Source organism: Prionailurus viverrinus, chromosome A2 (genome assembly GCF_022837055.1).
Source record: "Prionailurus viverrinus isolate Anna chromosome A2, UM_Priviv_1.0, whole genome shotgun sequence".
Classification (NCBI taxonomy): domain Eukaryota; kingdom Metazoa; phylum Chordata; class Mammalia; order Carnivora; family Felidae; genus Prionailurus; species Prionailurus viverrinus.
Window position 1 is genome coordinate 53,632,078 of NC_062562.1, and position 15,722 is coordinate 53,647,799.

The 15,722-nt window shown below is 51.6% G+C and overlaps 1 protein-coding gene across 4 annotated transcripts in view; it reads left to right on the forward strand.

The window, feature by feature from the left end:
• IFT122 (intraflagellar transport 122) overlaps positions 1-12,867 on the forward strand; it is a 72,692-nt gene extending 59,825 nt beyond the window's left edge. For 2 of the 4 annotated variants that reach the window (XM_047832260.1, XM_047832266.1), the window contains 9 exons: positions 1,115-1,255; positions 2,400-2,494; positions 5,709-5,809; positions 7,849-8,014; positions 9,004-9,115; positions 9,769-9,894; positions 11,574-11,653; positions 11,989-12,153; positions 12,554-12,867. In XM_047832260.1, coding sequence (XP_047688216.1) covers positions 1,115-1,255; positions 2,400-2,494; positions 5,709-5,809; positions 7,849-8,014; positions 9,004-9,115; positions 9,769-9,894; positions 11,574-11,653; positions 11,989-12,153; positions 12,554-12,643 — 1,076 coding nt within the window. In that variant the 3' untranslated portion in view covers positions 12,644-12,867. Of the gene's footprint in view, positions 1-1,114; positions 1,256-2,399; positions 2,495-5,708; positions 5,810-7,848; positions 8,015-9,003; positions 9,116-9,632; positions 9,895-11,573; positions 11,654-11,988; positions 12,154-12,553 lie in introns of those variants that run through there. The other 2 variants (XR_007146774.1, XM_047832274.1) reach the window with 2 other exon arrangements.
• The last annotated feature ends 2,855 nt before the right edge of the window (positions 12,868-15,722 follow it).

The following is a 15,722-nucleotide window of genomic DNA, read 5'->3' on the forward strand; positions in this document are numbered from 1 at the left end:
CCTGATTCTTGTGACTAGGTCTTGCTGCCTACTTAAGAAGTCTTCTTATTGAAGCTGGGTGTGTCATATTCCATAGCATCTCATTTACACTTCTATATGGTAACAGTTGCCACCTCCGGACACATTGCGGAACAAATGTCTCCCTGTTGGAGCTCCTCAGCTAAAAGCCCCCATTGAAAGACAGCATGTTCTCTTCTGCTTTAGCATTTCCAGAGCACCCAGTTGCTGAAGTATGTGCATGTTTGGGCAAAACACATCAACCTATCCATCTGTCTGTGTCTGCCCTTCCAAGAATCCATCGCCATAGTAACTTGGTACTCAGACAAGAGATTGTAGATGAGACTGGAACAAAGGCCAGACCTTTTCCTTCTCTAAAGCAGAGGATTTGGATCATCTGAGTCTCCATATGTGGGCAAGTGTCATAGCTACAAGTGCTTCCCTGGCAGCTCCCAATATCCTGAGGGTCTGTCTACATAGTCAAGATTCAGGAAGTTTCTGTTAAATGGATATAGGAACTATTGAGAGATTTTTTTGCATGTTTTCACAAATGTTTGATTGCTAGAACTGAGCCATATTTTTCAAGGTTGTCGTTAAAAAGCACACAGTTGAAGACTGAGGACTTGAGTTGAGCTAGGTTCTGTGACCTTGGGTGTGCCACTTTACCTCCACCTTAGTAAGTCTGTTGTGATCCTCCATTAAGGAATCAGCAACACTCTGTAAACTACCAAACCTGTTAAAGTGTCAGGTGCTATGAGTGTCACCCCAGATGTCACAAAACTTTGTTCTGGAATGGATTGAGGGTAAAACCTCACTGGTTATGGGCAACAGTGCCGTCCTCAGACTTTGCCCTGCAGTTTGCCCCCTAGGATTTTTCTCTTCTGCCATGCCTTTCCAAAGTCAGCTGCCTTTTCCCTGCCAAAAAGGAATATATCTCACTGTACTTTTTTTCAGGATGTAGCTTTGGCTATTTATAGCCTTCGGCCTGAGAGGCGCATCCCAGCAACGAAGTGCTGCAGATGCTCCCAATGAATGTCCTACTTCTACAGCAGCCCCTTGCAAGCCCTGCAGAATTCCATCCCACTCCTCAAACTCTGTGTTTTTTTTGCCCCTCTAGCATTCCACAAGGCCGGGCGGCAGCAGGAAGCAGTCAAGGTGCTGGAGCAGCTCACACACAATGCTGTGGTGGAGAACAGATTTAATGACGCTGCCTATTATTACTGGATGCTGTCCATGCAGTGCCTTGATATAGCTCAAGGTAAGTAAACATCGGCCAGGCCGCTTGTTTTCCCCAGCCCTGCTCTGGCACCAAGATAAACATCGAAAGAGCTGGGACGTTTTAATTAAAGCCCTGGGCTTGTTTATTGGGTGTATTGTCCGTAACCCTGTCTTGCAGCAGCATAATCTGGTGTGTCATCTTTTTCCAGTTTGCCCATAAATTTAATGATGGTATGAGGGCCATCCTGGGGTTATGGTTGGGAGGTCCTGCCCTGTGTTGCTGATTCAGAACATATCTCTCCCCTGCTACCTGGGAGCCTATAACTGGACCCAGGTGAGCACTGGTTTAAAAAAACTTAATTAAATAGAAAGATGAAGAAGAGATCACTTTACAGTAATACACTCCAGATTCTCACTCATCCCAGGCAGAAAAATAGTTTCAATGTTGCTTTCTTGAGATTTCCCATGATGCACCGAGGGAGTTCTGGAAGCAGAGGGGACTGGGAGATGTTTTTCACTGGACTAAGGCCAGCATGCTGGAATGGGGAAAACACTGGAATTGAGGCAGTTAGGTGACTTTTAACAAGTCACAAATTCTTCCTAAGCTCTATATCCCCATCTGTGGTGTGGGGATAATCTTATCCTGCTGCCTTCGTAAGGCTGCTATGAGCCTACCGAAGTTGTGGTTCTAGTTTGGAAACTGTCAGGCCCAGGTGTAAGGTGGCATGTTTCTGTCCGGCCAGTGGTCTGTGCCTTGGATGAGGCATGGCACAGAGGGAAGAGGCTTGAGGTGAGATGAGTAAAGCCGACGTCTGCCCACCCTCCATGCCAGACTCCTCTGGTGTGTCCGGGTGCCAGTAATCACCTGCTTCTTGCTGCAGCTGGCACTTCCCTGGTGGAAGGACCCAGTAGGCTGCAGTGTGGGATCCAGGAGGACTTTCGAAAAATGTCCTCAGACTTTTCCTGGCTACATACTCTGCCCAGCTGAGACTTTTCCTGTCTTGAGATGGTCCCAGCTCCTAAGCAGCACCTTTCCCATCACTGCACTTCCTTGTCACTCTCCCTGGCACAAGCCTGATGTCAGGGGAGAGCTGACACTAGAAATGCTGCCACTGCCTCACCTTGTAGACACGGCTTGACACATTTTCCCCTCTTGCCCTACCCCCTCCTGCTCCACACCTCAGACCCTGCCCAGAAGGATGTGATGCTCGACAAGTTCCACCACTTCCAGCATTTGGCCGAGCTGTACCACGGCTACCATGCCATTCATCAGTATACGGTAAGGTGGCTAGGAGATGGGGCCTGGTGAGGGTGCTGCCTACTAAGCTAGGGACCCAGGCATGGCTTACAGAGCAGCAGACCTCTGGATGGAAAGTAAACCGACTGGGCAGGATGTCCTGCTGAGAAATTCTGATCTTCTGGGAGACAGAGCTTGGGACTTTGATTTTCCTCAGCCACTTTTTGACCTGTAGCAAGCTGTGGGCTTCTGAATTAATGAGCCAGGGCTAGCATGGGGCTTGCTAGTTGCCAGCTTTAGGTTTGTAAAACTCAGGCAGACTCTGGGTTAGCCAGACAAAGGGCTATCTCTAAAATGATCAGGGGTGGATGTTCTACTCTAGATGGATGAAGGCCCAGCTCTAACCAAAGGCCCCAAGGTCTTTCCTAGGCCCTGCCACTCAATTGCTTTGTGACCTTGAACAATTTGACCTTGAGCAATTTATTTTCTCTCTCTGGCTCTCAGTTTCCTTCTCTATAAAACGAGGGCTGGCTTGATCTCCAGAGACCCAAATGGTTCTTTTTAGTCACTCCCTGATTCTTTTGATTAAGCATTTTAAATCTGTCTCCTGACAATGGGGAACAGGTGATAGGTTGTTATCAGTTCCCTCATTTTGTGTATCCTCAATCTCTCAGCAAATGTTGATTAAGCTCCTACAATGTGAGCTTATCCTGTGCTGATAAACTAAGAGGATAATTCCAATAACCCACCTTTATTGAGTACTTACTACTTAGCAAGCAATGTGCCAAAGACTTTATTGTATCGATGTATTTAATCCTTTCAATCATGCTGCGAGATAAGTAAGTATTGTCATCCCCATTTTACAGATGAGGAGACTGAGATGCTGAACACAGAGATCCCACAGTTAGTACATGAGAGCCAGGATGCAAGCCCAGACGGGCTGGCTCCGGAGCCTGTGCTCTTAGCTTCTGCTCCTCCACCCCCTCTAACTTGGAGAAGGCCAACAACCGGCCTCACACCCCAGCTCCATTGTGTGACCTTGGGCAGGTTGTTTACTTTCCTCTGTGCTTCAGCTTCCTTCTCTGTAAAATTGAGATGATAATAGTACCTACTTGATGGTCTTGTGAGGATTAAATGAGTTAATATTGGAAAAGCACTTGGAAGAGAGCCTGGCACAGAGTGACCCTAGATGAGTGTCAGCTATTCCTCCTGCCCTGTGTGGAGGCTTCCAGCCAGTTTTCCGTGGGCCTTCTCCCCTGCAGGCTAAGCATTTCACAGTTCTTTGCCCATCTTCAAAGGCCCTACCTTTTACACCGGGTCTTTTCCCCACATTTGTGCTGGGCACTCGGCATGTTCTTTGTCTCTGAGGAAAGTCTGGCAAGAGAGACTTCTCTATTAGGCAGAGACAGCTGTCAGTCCTTCATCTCATCTCTTCCCCACACCAAGGTCAGTGGTTTCAAGGGACCTCATCTTCCCTTACAGTCTTTTCAAGGCCCCTCATTTCTATTAGGTGCTTATGTGGAAAGAAGCCACCCTAAAAAAGCCATCCTAAACTCAACTCAGCTTGAAAGTCAGGACCCCAGCTCAGTGTTGGTTTGCCTGAGCCACTCTGGAGCTCAGCTCTTTGTCTCATTTCTGTAATAACTGAGCTCTTCTCCAGGACCTACATGCAGCTGTGAGCTTGTGGCATCTTTGCACCAGCTGGGGCTTTTCATCCTAGCTGAGGCTTCTTATTGGGCCATTTCTTTATTCAACAAATCCCTCCTGTGTGACAGGCCCTGTGCTGAGGCCTTGGGACACAGTGGTGAACAAGACCTCCCTGCCCATGAGGAACTCACAGTCTGTGAACAAGCAGTTATAGTCCAGTTCCTTCAAGAGAAAAGCTTAGAAGACCAGGAGGACTTCCTGGAGGAAGTGATCCTAAGCAAAGAGGAGGGAGATTAGTAAGAATGGGGCAAGGGAAGAGGAGGGGAAGAAATGGCATTCCTGGCAGAGGTCACAGCATGTGCAAAGGCCTGGAGGTGGGTGGTATTTTAGGGTCTGGCATCAAAGCCCAGCAGAGCAGCTCTGAGTCAGATCAGACTGGAAAGGGGAACATCAGACCTTTCCTGATATGATGGCTTCTTTCCCAGAGGAGAAGTGCTAATCTTGAGGACCCTCCCCCCATTCTGTTCTTTCTGGGACATTTCTTAGCTGCCACACGTAGTGCGATGTAACCAGAGGCAGGCTTCTCCCTGGCTCTTACCCAGAAAAGGATGCAGTCTCAGGTTTTCTGGGGTTCTTGGAACTAACAGAGGCTGTAGAAATTTAAATGAGAGCTAACGAGAGAATGTTGGGCTCCAAACCCAAGAAGTAGTATAAAGTAAGTCCTCACAAATGTAGACCAATTAGGGTCTAAGTCCTGCTGGCTCCCTGATGAGTACAGCCTAGCAAGACCCTTCAGGAAATGTCAGTTTATTACCATTGAAGTGCTTGAGGGGGAGCTGGCCTGCTTTCCTCTTGTCATCTTCAGTAGTCTCAGTTTGCACACAATGTGCCAGATTCCTTCAAAATGGTATTCTTAACCTTTTATGGACCCCTCCCTGATAGAAAATTCCCTGTGCTCTACCATGCTGAGCTTCTGGCAGCCTCTAGGTACAGAAGACCTATTCATGTGTGTTAGTGCCTGGCCTCTTAGGGCCTGTGCCAGGTGCTGGGGGCACGGGGCTGAGCCCTTGAGGAGCTCCACTACATGTACACGTTTGGTGGGCATCAGGCGGCTAGGCTGCTTCTGGAGAGCCGAGAAGAGGCATATGATTTCATGCTCTAAAGAGTTAACTGCGTCCACTTAAAGACATGCTTATGTCGGGTCATGTCCTAAATTGCATAAAAGAAAGGTCCTCTCTCTCGAGCTAATTGGAGACAACTTGAGCTCGAGGAAGTGGAATTATTATCAACACCAGGGGCAGTGCAGCTTGGAAGAGAGGCATTCTTGGGCTTTGGAATCAGACCTGGGTTTGAATCCCAGCTCTGCTCTTTTCCAGTCTTTTCTAGCTGGATAACTCGGGCAAGTCGTCTCTCTGGGCCTCAGTTTTTTCATCAGTACAGTGGCAATGACAGTGTATCCTCACAGGATTATGTTGAAGACCACATGAGACGGCGGCTGGAAAGCACACAGTAGATGCTCATTAAGGGAGATTGCTCTTCTACTGAAGTAACTCAGAATCATTGGTGTCTGCCTTAGGAATTCAATCCCTATTTTCTTTTCTCTCTGCAGGAGGAGCCTTTCAGTTCCCATCTTCCAGAAACCCTCTTCAACATCTCCAGATTCCTACTGCACAGTCTGACCAAAGACCCCCCCTTGGGTATCTCTAAGGTGTATCCTTTCTCTCACCCCCACCCTCAGTCCCACCCCTCTTGTCTAATGGCCCCTGCGAAGTTCTTTCCAGAGCACTTTACTGGCAGAACCTTCCCTTTCTCCTGTAGCCCTCAGGGAAGAGAGAAAGAGTTTGTCCTGCTGCTGCTGTTTTGCTGTAGAAGCAGCTCAGCCAAGGGAGGCCAAGGGGCCAGTGCCAAGAGAAGATTTGTTTTTCAGGGCTCTCTGGGCTTGGCCCAGCAGTGGGTCTCTAACCAATCCACTACCCAAGCCCTCCCGGAACCCATAAATGAGGGAGTAACTGAAATATAAGGAACACTTGGACTCTTGGGCATTTCCCCGGGTAGAAGGGTGATGGGTGTTTGTTCAGCCCAGTGGATGGAGCACCTGCTGTGCCCCAGACACTGGGCCAGGCAATAGGTGACGAAGTTGCCATCTAGTAGAGGAAGTAACAAGTGAACTGGGCTTAGTTCAGTGGGATGTGTGCTGTGCCCAAGGGTGGAATGCAGCTAAGTCTGGGGTCATGGTCAGGCAAGGCTGTTTGGAGTTGCTGACATCCATCCCATAAGCTACCAGGGAAGACAGTAGAGTAGATGTTCCAGGAGAGTACCCAGCACATGGAAAGGCACAGAGGTGAAGTGAGCATGGTGTATGGGAGCAGCTGAAGAGGGGAGTGGGAGCCAAGCTGGGGATGCAGTGGCCTGAGGGCCTCCCTGTGAGTTGGCCTCACCTTCCCCAAACCTGTGAGGGCCATTGAGAGGCTGTAAGCAGAAAAGGGGATTGAGGACGCATGCTGCCAGAAACGACTAGGATACAACCAAAATCTTTAAAGTCCTTATAGTCATAAAAGTCACAAAAGGACATTCTCCTTGTCCTCTTCTAAAGCTTATATTCTCTCAGTCCCTTTCCAGCCCCAACCTTGCCGCCTTTCTGTGAGGAAAAGGCCTTCCCAGAAGAGAGCTCAGAGGTATTAATCGGTTAGAACTAGCTTCTCTAAAGGGTTCCAGGCCCATCATTTACATTTCAGGGAAAACTCCCCCAAATCAAGCTGTGCCTTCATTGACTGAGACCTTTGCAGAGGAGTGGTCAGGGCCACACCTGCCAGAGCCTCAGCACATGTGCCCAACCTTTCCAACAAGTTCTATATAAGTCAGCAGAGTTTGATTGAACCTCTGCCCTAAGCTTCACCCTATACTGTCCACTGGGGACCTAGAAATGGCTCCTGACATGGTCCCTGACTGGGAGGGGTGACAGTAGAGACACAGGCAAGGAAACTTACCACCATGTAACTGCTAGGGTGGAAGGTGCCACACTGGGGGTGTGGGGAAGCAGGAGCATCAGGGGGAAGAAGAGTGCCAAGGAGGCATGGTACTTGAGGCTTGCCAGGGAGAAGTGGGGAAGGGGGTTCACCAGTGGGGCAGGGGAGGAAGGGCAGGCCTGGCCTGGGCACATTTAGCATTTAAGGTGACCTGGGATCAAGCATAAAGGCCTATCAGCCTCAGATTGAGGAGCCCAGAGGAGAGCCTCAGAGAGCCGGGGAGGCTGTCCCTCAGAAATCGCTGTGGCTCCTGGTGGAAGTGCAGGCAGAGAGAAGTACTGTGCACCCAGTGACCTCTGTGAGCTGGACCTAAGTGAGCTCCCTAGGCAGTCTGGGACCTGTCTCCTCCTGGCGAGGCTGGAGCAGGATGGCACTTGGTGCTGGGCATTGTAGGACCTGGCTGGCAGGCTGGGCGAGGTGGGGAGAGACATTTTGGCCTAGTCAGGGTACAAGATGAGCCATCAGCAGGCCCAGAGAACCTAAGCAAGGTTAAAATATTAATGGAAACTGCACTGTCTTTATCTCTGGAAAAATCCCTGTGCTTTGATATCCGAGAAGTACACTTACATCCCACAAATGAGAAAAGCACTTCTCAGGCTCCTGCCCATGCCGTCCTGGCACTAGCACAAGCTGTGTTCCAGCACGGGGCTCACTTTGAGGGTAGGCAATGCCAGCTCTCAGGCCCAGTGTGGCCTCTGCTGTCCTTAACCCTGTCATTGGCAGAAAAACACTCTTCACTCTGGCTAAGCAAAGCAAGGCCCTGGGTGCCTACAAGCTGGCCCGACATGCCTATGACAAGCTGCAAGGCCTGCATATTCCTGCCAGGTTCCAGAAATCCATCGAGCTGGGCAGCCTGACCATCCGCTCCAAACCCTTCCATGACAGTGAGGTGAGGGCACAGCTCCCTCAAGCAGGAGGCTTCTCCTCCTCTTCTTGAACATCTCCTGATGCCTTCTTTCCTGGCCTGGGTTCTGTTTGAAAGATGGCTACCATGCTCTCAGGGCTCTGTGAGCCTCCTCCCCTTCCTAAGCCTTGGTTTGCTAACTCTTGCTTTTCCCTCTCTGCCTCCTCTGTCCTCTACTCAGCCTCCTGTGCTCCAGCCACAGACCCTGGTGTGGGCCCCATAATCCTACCCTCCCTTGCTGCCCAGCTCTCCTCTGAGGCTCTGAGTTGGCTGCAGCCCAGCCCACACTGCTCTGCCTTTAACCTCCTTCTGCTCTTCTGTGCCCAAGTGGCTCTGCCTTCGCCTCATCCTAGGATCCCCTGCCCTAGTCCACCTTCCTTCTGGAACCAGGTTATCACTGTCCCATGTATCTGCGGCGCAGCTGTGCTCCAGCCCTCCTCTTCCAACCTGACAACCTATTGTCTCTTTCACAATCTCCTCCTTCAAACTCAGAGCAGAGACTTGGCATCAGACAGACCTTGGTTCAGATCCCAACTCCACCATTTCCTAGCTATGTCTGTATTTCTCTGAACCTTGGTTTCCCCCTCTATCAAATGGGGACATACATAATAGCTTTCCCACAGGACAGATGAGCCTGCCCAGATAATGTGCTTAGCACGGTACCTGATGCATGGTAAGTGGCCAGTAAATGACAGCTGTGGTGTTGTCATTCCTGCTGGAGAAATGTGCTGCTGAGCCCTGCCTGTGAAGGAGTGTCCAGAGCAGTGGGGCCCAAGTGATGGGGCCTCAGATGCCTCTGTAGGCCCTTATCCTGAGTCACCACAGCACAGAGCCCTGAACCAGTGCCCCCTCCATGCCCACACAGATGGCCTTTCTTCTTGGCAGCCAGGCCCCAGGGGGCTGAAATCAGAGTGGGGAGCATTTCTTCCCTCCCGGTTGGTCCTTGGACAGTTGTGGTTCTTGTGCTTTTGTAGGAGCTGGTGCCCTTGTGCTACCGCTGCTCCACCAACAACCCATTGCTGAACAACCTGGGCAACGTTTGCATCAATTGCCGCCAGCCCTTCGTCTTCTCCGCCTCTTCCTATGGTAAGTCTGGCATGTGCAGATGGAGCAGCCAGTGGATGGCTGAGCCCTCTCCACTACTTATTGGCCGCATGTGTCCTCATTTGTAAATTGGGGACAGTGTGACAACCCACCCCACCAGATGCACAGTCACTAAGGGTTCCCAGAAATAGGACCCCCTGCTGCCCAGACTTGAAGCACCCACCCCTCAGAACCTGGTGTGGGGTTTTGCATAATATAAATGCCCAGGTGCCACTGGTCGGGAATTTGGTCTGGGAGGCTAAGATGGGCTCTTAAGTGCCAGTTCCTTCTATGTTGACGAAGGATCAGAAGCCCCTTCCAAGTAGCTGGGCAGAGGCCGTTCCTCCTCCCTTGGAGAGGAGCCCATCCAGCTATTAGGGGGAAGAAGGAGGGGCTAAAGGCCACTGCTTCTCACCCATGCACATACACGCCACATGTGCACACACATGCATACATGCCTGCTTCCTCCAGACATGCAGTGTTCAAAAGACGCGGCCCTGCTGTGTCTCCTTGCTTACAGAGAAGCCTGCTGCCAGGTGGGGAAGGAACTTTGATCCTCCCACCTCCCCTCATGCTGCCTGGTGAGAGCATCCCAGCCCCTAGCTCCCCCTGAGCCGGCCTTCCCACAGCCCTTCCCTGTGCCCTGTGCCCTCTAGAGGTGCTTCACCTGGTTGAATTCTACCTGGAAGAGGGGATCACTGATGAAGAAGCTGTCTCCCTCATTGACCTGGAGGCACCAAGACACAAGCACGAGAACAAATGGCAAGAGATCACAAGCAGCAGTATCCTGGGTGCTGGGCTGGACCTTCTGTGTGTGCCAGCCGAACAAAAGGCCTGGGTGCAAGGCAGGAGGCAGGAGGGCCTTGGGGGATGGCTGGGCCAGTGGGGGCAAGGGCATGGCAGACTACTGCTGAGTGATTGGAGAGGCCCAGATGGTGGCAGGGACAGGCTGGGAATGGGCAGAGAGCTGGCCAGGGTGCAGAGGTACAGGAGGGGACAGTGCATGCCTACAGACCCAGAAGAGGCATGGAAGGGGAGATGGTACCTTGGTCTTCACCTATGCCTCATTCCTGGGAGGGCCTCCTGCCTACCCTAGCTCCTAAAAGCATACTGTCTATGCTTCTGGCCATGCAGAGCTGATGAGCAACCAACACAACATATGATGTCTATCAACTTTTGTAGTCAGGTTACTTTTATGTACAAGAGACAGACGCCACAAGTCAGGCTGAGCAAACAAAAGGGTGTAAAGAAGCCTAGTCTTAGATAGACACTCAGCTGGATCCAGGTGCTCATTCGGCACCAGCGGGAGACTGTCTGTTGTCTTCTTGGCTCTGCTGTCCTCTGAGTGACTTCATTCTTTGATAGCACCCACCCTGTCCCACCAGCAATACCAACCCTGAATCCCATCAGTCTTACAATCCTGGGAAAGGGCTGACGGTCCTCCCAGCATGACAGCAAAAACCCCAGGGCACATCCTCGCTAGGATACCTTAGGCCAAAGGCCACACCTCAGCTTATCCCTCTAGCTAGGACCATGTTCATTGTCCCAGCTAGACACAGGAGGAGGGCTTCTACATGTGACTGTGCACATTCATCACCTGTGGACCTTGGTAGCACACAGCAGCTGGTTCAGCACGTCTGAGCGGACTGAGAGCCTGAGTTTCTATAAGCTTCCAGGTGATGCCAGTGCCACTGGTCTGTGGGCCACCTTTTGAGAAGCAGAGCAGAAAGGAAAAACCAAGGAGTTGTTTGCTGAAAAAGGGGGACAGAAATCATGTCTGCATGCCAGCTCTCTGCACACCCAAGTCAGATGGTTTGGCCAACCTGTTACTGCCGGGGGGCCACATGTCATACCTAACTTGGCACCAGCAGCCTCCATTCCCCTGGGGCCTTCCTGTGGGAACCCCACTCACCCTGGCCTCACATCAGCCTGGCAAAAGGGGGCAGCTCCCTAGGCACCTTCAGCCTGGTCTGGCTAGCCTTAGGACTTGGAGCTCTCACCCCCTTCTACATGAAATAGGACCTGTAAGGCCTTCTCAAGTGCCTACAGACTACATGGTGTTTGCTAAGTGTTTCTCCAGGAATTGCCAGGTTTTCTGGCCATGGTTTCCAGGTAGGCCCATTATTTTTCCTCCCACCCGCAGTAGGCCTGCAGCCTCCACTTACTAGGTACTTCTGGTCAGCAGGCCTACGTGGGCCATGGCACAGTCTGTATGGGGCAGCAAAGAGCCCATCAGAGCCCCTTTCCTGCATGTGCACTGGGGCCCAGCCTCTGTGTGACAGGGGCTGTCTCCTCCCTGGCCTATGTTCCTTCCATTTCTCTATCTAGAAACCTATTCCACAGACAAGTCATAGGAAACACTCCAGGCCCACATAGAGTTCCCATGAATCTTGCGTTGGGTGGAGGGCAGGACCTGTTTCCCACTCAGCCTCAGGTTGCATCCTTGACCAGACCCCTCCAGATTCCCAGACTCTGAGGCTGGATGAGACCACGGACTCCATGAGAGATGATGACCCGTTCACAGCAAAGCTGAGCTTTGAGGTGAGGGCACCTCTCTGAGTGATGGGCTGTGGAGACACCTGAGACTTGTTGGGAGGGGTGACTCAGATCCCTTCTGTACACATTGCTTGGCATGAAGCAGACTTGTTCCCTGTTAAGGCCACTGGGGGAATTGAGGTGATGGGTTCCCCCTCACTAAAGATGGCTAGCAGGAGCTACCTGACCTGCCAGCGTTCTGTCAAGGTACCTAGCAGGGGAAGTTTCTGGGGTCCTCCCTGGTTGCCCCCAAAATTCTGGGATCGTGACCCATATAAACACGTCACCCTGGCTGAGTGAGAGCACCTGTGCCCCCTGCTTCCCACCTGCCCACCCTGCAGCAAGGTGGCTCAGAGTTTGTGCCCGTGGTGGTAAGCCGGTCAGTGCTCCGCTCCATGAGTCGTCGGGATGTCCTCATCAAGCGCTGGCCTCCACCCCTGCAGTGGCAGTACTTCCGCTCGCTCCTGCCTGACGCCTCCATCACCATGTGCCCCTCTTGCTTCCAGGTACTATGCCTACAACGCATATGTGCTTACCAGTTTCTTCTTTACACTGCTTTTCCATTTCACAAGTGTCCCCTTGGGGAAGTCCTGGGTGGCTCAGTTGGTTTGTGAGTTCAAGCCCGGTGTTGATCCCCGCTTGGGATTCTCTGTCTCCCTTTCCCTCTGCCCCTTCTCTGCTTACACTGTCTCTGTCTCTCTCAAAAACAAATAAGTAAATTTTAAAAAAGAGAAAAGGGGCCTCAGACCCCAGACCCTTCCCCCCTTTCTTCTAGTCCTCAGACAAAGGTGTTCTGGATCCTGTGTTTCTAGCCCTGACTCACTGCCAGGCCTCCTCCCCCTTGGAAGGGCGACCGTCCCTGCCAGGCTCAGGGGTTGGCACTGGGTCATGACCGTTTCTTCTCAGATGTTCCATTCAGAGGACTACGAGCTGCTGGTGCTTCAACACACCTGCTGCCCCTACTGTCGGAGACGCATCGATGACCCCGGCCCGTGACTGGCCCCCTCAGGATCACCACTCCTACCAGGGCCACCTTGCACTTGGATGGGCTGTCACAGGAAGAGTTAAACTGTCAGAAAAAAAAAAAAATCTGTTACTTTCAGAAAGGCTCTGAGTTGGTGGCAGCCTGCTGGAGTCCACAGATCTGTCAGACCATTAACATGTACACTTTGTGAACAGATTGCCTCAATAATTACAAATAAAAGGGCTACTTATTTTCATCAGTGTCTGCATTTTAGCAAATCTTCATATTGTCTGCAACTTAATTTCCTTATGCAAAAGTGCACCTGTTTCTAATTTGATCTGAGAGGAACATTACATTTGCCTGCTCTTAAAATTTAATCTAATCGAAATGGCAATATGGGAATAGGTAGGGGAACGAGTGTTTATTTATTTTGGTTTAGCAGGGCTCTGTCTTGACCAGAAAATAAGGTTCCTGGCTCCACAAAGACGATGGCAAAGAGGGCCTCTCCACAGAGGTTGTGGAACCCACCCTCTGCTTCCTGCCTATGGCCAGGCCCCCCTTCTTTACTCCATTCATCCAGCCCCACAGAGGCCTCTACCCCACTGAGGCTTTCCCCTTCCTTCCAGCTCCTGAAGCAAGTGGGTCTGTTTGAGGTTCTGCTAAGGTTGCTGCCCCTGAGCATCAACAGTGTCTGATTTGGCAGCTTGAGAGCATGGGTGGGTAGCACTTTGGAAGCTGAGGAGGGAGAACTGACATTTATTGGGGACCTTCTCTATGCCAGCTGAGTTTCATATGTTGTCTCAGTTCTCACACCAGCCTTGTGATGGAATCGTTATGATTTCCTTTCTATAGCCATGAGAGTCGGTGGAGGTGCTGGAGCCCAAGGGCTCATTCAGCCCTCGGTGGAAGCCCCTGATCTGCCCTTCCCTGAGTGCCCTGTTCCCTTTGCTTTCCACACTACCTGTCCTGGAGGTGGCAGTGATCCAGTGCTTTATGCAAAGTCCTGACAGCAGGGGAAGGAGAACTGGGCTGTCAGATAAGAAAACCACCCCTGTGATTGGATATTGATACTTTACAGCTCTTCTGTGAAGTGGGCAGAGCCGGACAAATGTCCCCATTGGAGGGATGAAGATTGAGGCCTGGAGACAGGAGTGGCTGCAGAGACCACCCAGTGGTGAGTGCTGAAGCTGGCCCCCTGCCCTCCCCCTTCCTCTCCTGCCTCCCTCTGTGTCTCTCTTTGGAGATGATGGAGGAAAATAAAGAAAGGGAGCCAGACAGTTGTGCCAACAGAACTCCTCCGTTGAGTGTCTAATTACTTACCATCATGCATGCTCTCTCTCTTGCTAAACATTTATTAATGTGTTAGGATTTCCATTAGCGCATTATTTGAACTAAAATCATTTGCATATGGCTGGGAAAAAGAGAGGAGAGAGAGAAAACAGCCCTAGCCACCCAACAGGCGTCAATCACAGTGACAGATCAGATGGTCGATGGCTAGAGGCAGGGGGTGGGGGGCCCACCCTGAGACTCCAGCATGCATCTTCTCAGCCGAATAACACAAAAACCAGGGTGTGCCGTGCCAGGTTCTGCTGCCGCGGGGAAGCACAAGGAAGCTGTGGAGGTCTGAGACAGTAGCTTCCTTTAAATCAAATGCTTACTGGGTACCAGACACATTGCTAAGCACTCTCCATGCGTCGTCTTCCTCAATCCTCAACAGCCTCCAAGAATGCCCATTAACGCAGATGATGAAACTGAGGTTCAGCAACATTCTCTCCTTTATTCAACAAATACTTACTGAGCCAAGATGCAATTCACACCCAGGCACAGCCTTTGCACCTAAGCATTATGTTCTGCATCTCTCCTGTCTCAGCCTAGACAAGGTCTTGACCAGGCCCATTCTTTCTCCAAGGCTCAGTTTCCCCATGTATGCAGAAGGGCCTCCTCCAGCTCTGACTTTGAGGTTGAGCCTCAAGTCTCCATCTGATGAGCCTGATGACCCTTCACATGCTACAACAAGGAAGGCACTGTAGGGATGTTGAGATGCCCATTTCACTAAAAGGCCACTGAGGCCCAGACAGAGGCACAGCTGCTGGAGGCTGCACAGCTTGGAAGTGGTTCAGGCTGTGGCTTGATCTTCCAAGTCCCCAGTGCTACCCATGTTCCTAGAAGGAAGAAATAAGGAAAGGGGGGGGGGGGGTTTGCACAGTCCAGAAAGAGCCCTGGACCAGGCCTTAGGTGGGCCTGGCTTTAGTCTGGCCTCAACCAGCTAGGTGTCCCCATCCATCCCAGTGAGGCTGCTGAAACCAGGAGCCCCTCGTGGCTCTTGCATAGGTAGGCAGATGCCCTGTCTCCAAGGTTGATGCCTGTGGCAGACACCAAGTGACCTTCCATTTGTGCTAGCCCCACCCTCAGGGTAGGTGGGAGCCTTAGCAAAGAGGCCTGCACTGGGCATGGCTCTCTCCCTGGGTCCAGCACTTATCCCAATATTCCACCCAGACTCCAGAACATCTTCCTAGAATGAGAACCTAATCATGCTTCTCCCCTGCTTATAACCCTCCCCATTGCTAGCCAGCCAGCACCCGGATTCCTAGGCCTGCCCTCCCCTGGCCGGCCATCCACCCCAGGCCCCAGGGCGTCCATACCAGCTGGCCCTTTTCTTGCTGTGCCTTGGTTCAGTTGTCCCCCATTCTAGGCTAGGGAGCCTCCCTCCTCCCTCCTGGTCTATACCTTGCTCCTTTGGGATCTCACAGCACTGGGGCTGGGAACAGAGCCCTACATCCCATGGTTATTTGTTTTTCCTTTGTCAGCTGGACCCTAAGCCTGGGACCTCCTTGAGGGCAGGGGCTATATATGATTCATCTCAGTGTCCCTAGCACCCAGCCCTGAGCGTGGCACCTAGAAAGTGTTTGGCTAATGTTGGGGTAGGAGGGAAGTGGGGGGAGGGAGGAGGGAGGAAGTGGGACTGGAGGAGAAGAGGAAGGAAGGGGGGGAGAGTGGGTCCATCTCCTTCCTTTCTTCCTTTTGAGATTCTCAGCTCAGTCTAAGGCCTCGCTCAGCCATGGTGATGCAGCTAGGTGGGGCTAAGCCAGGGAGAGGAGGCAGAGAGGAGGA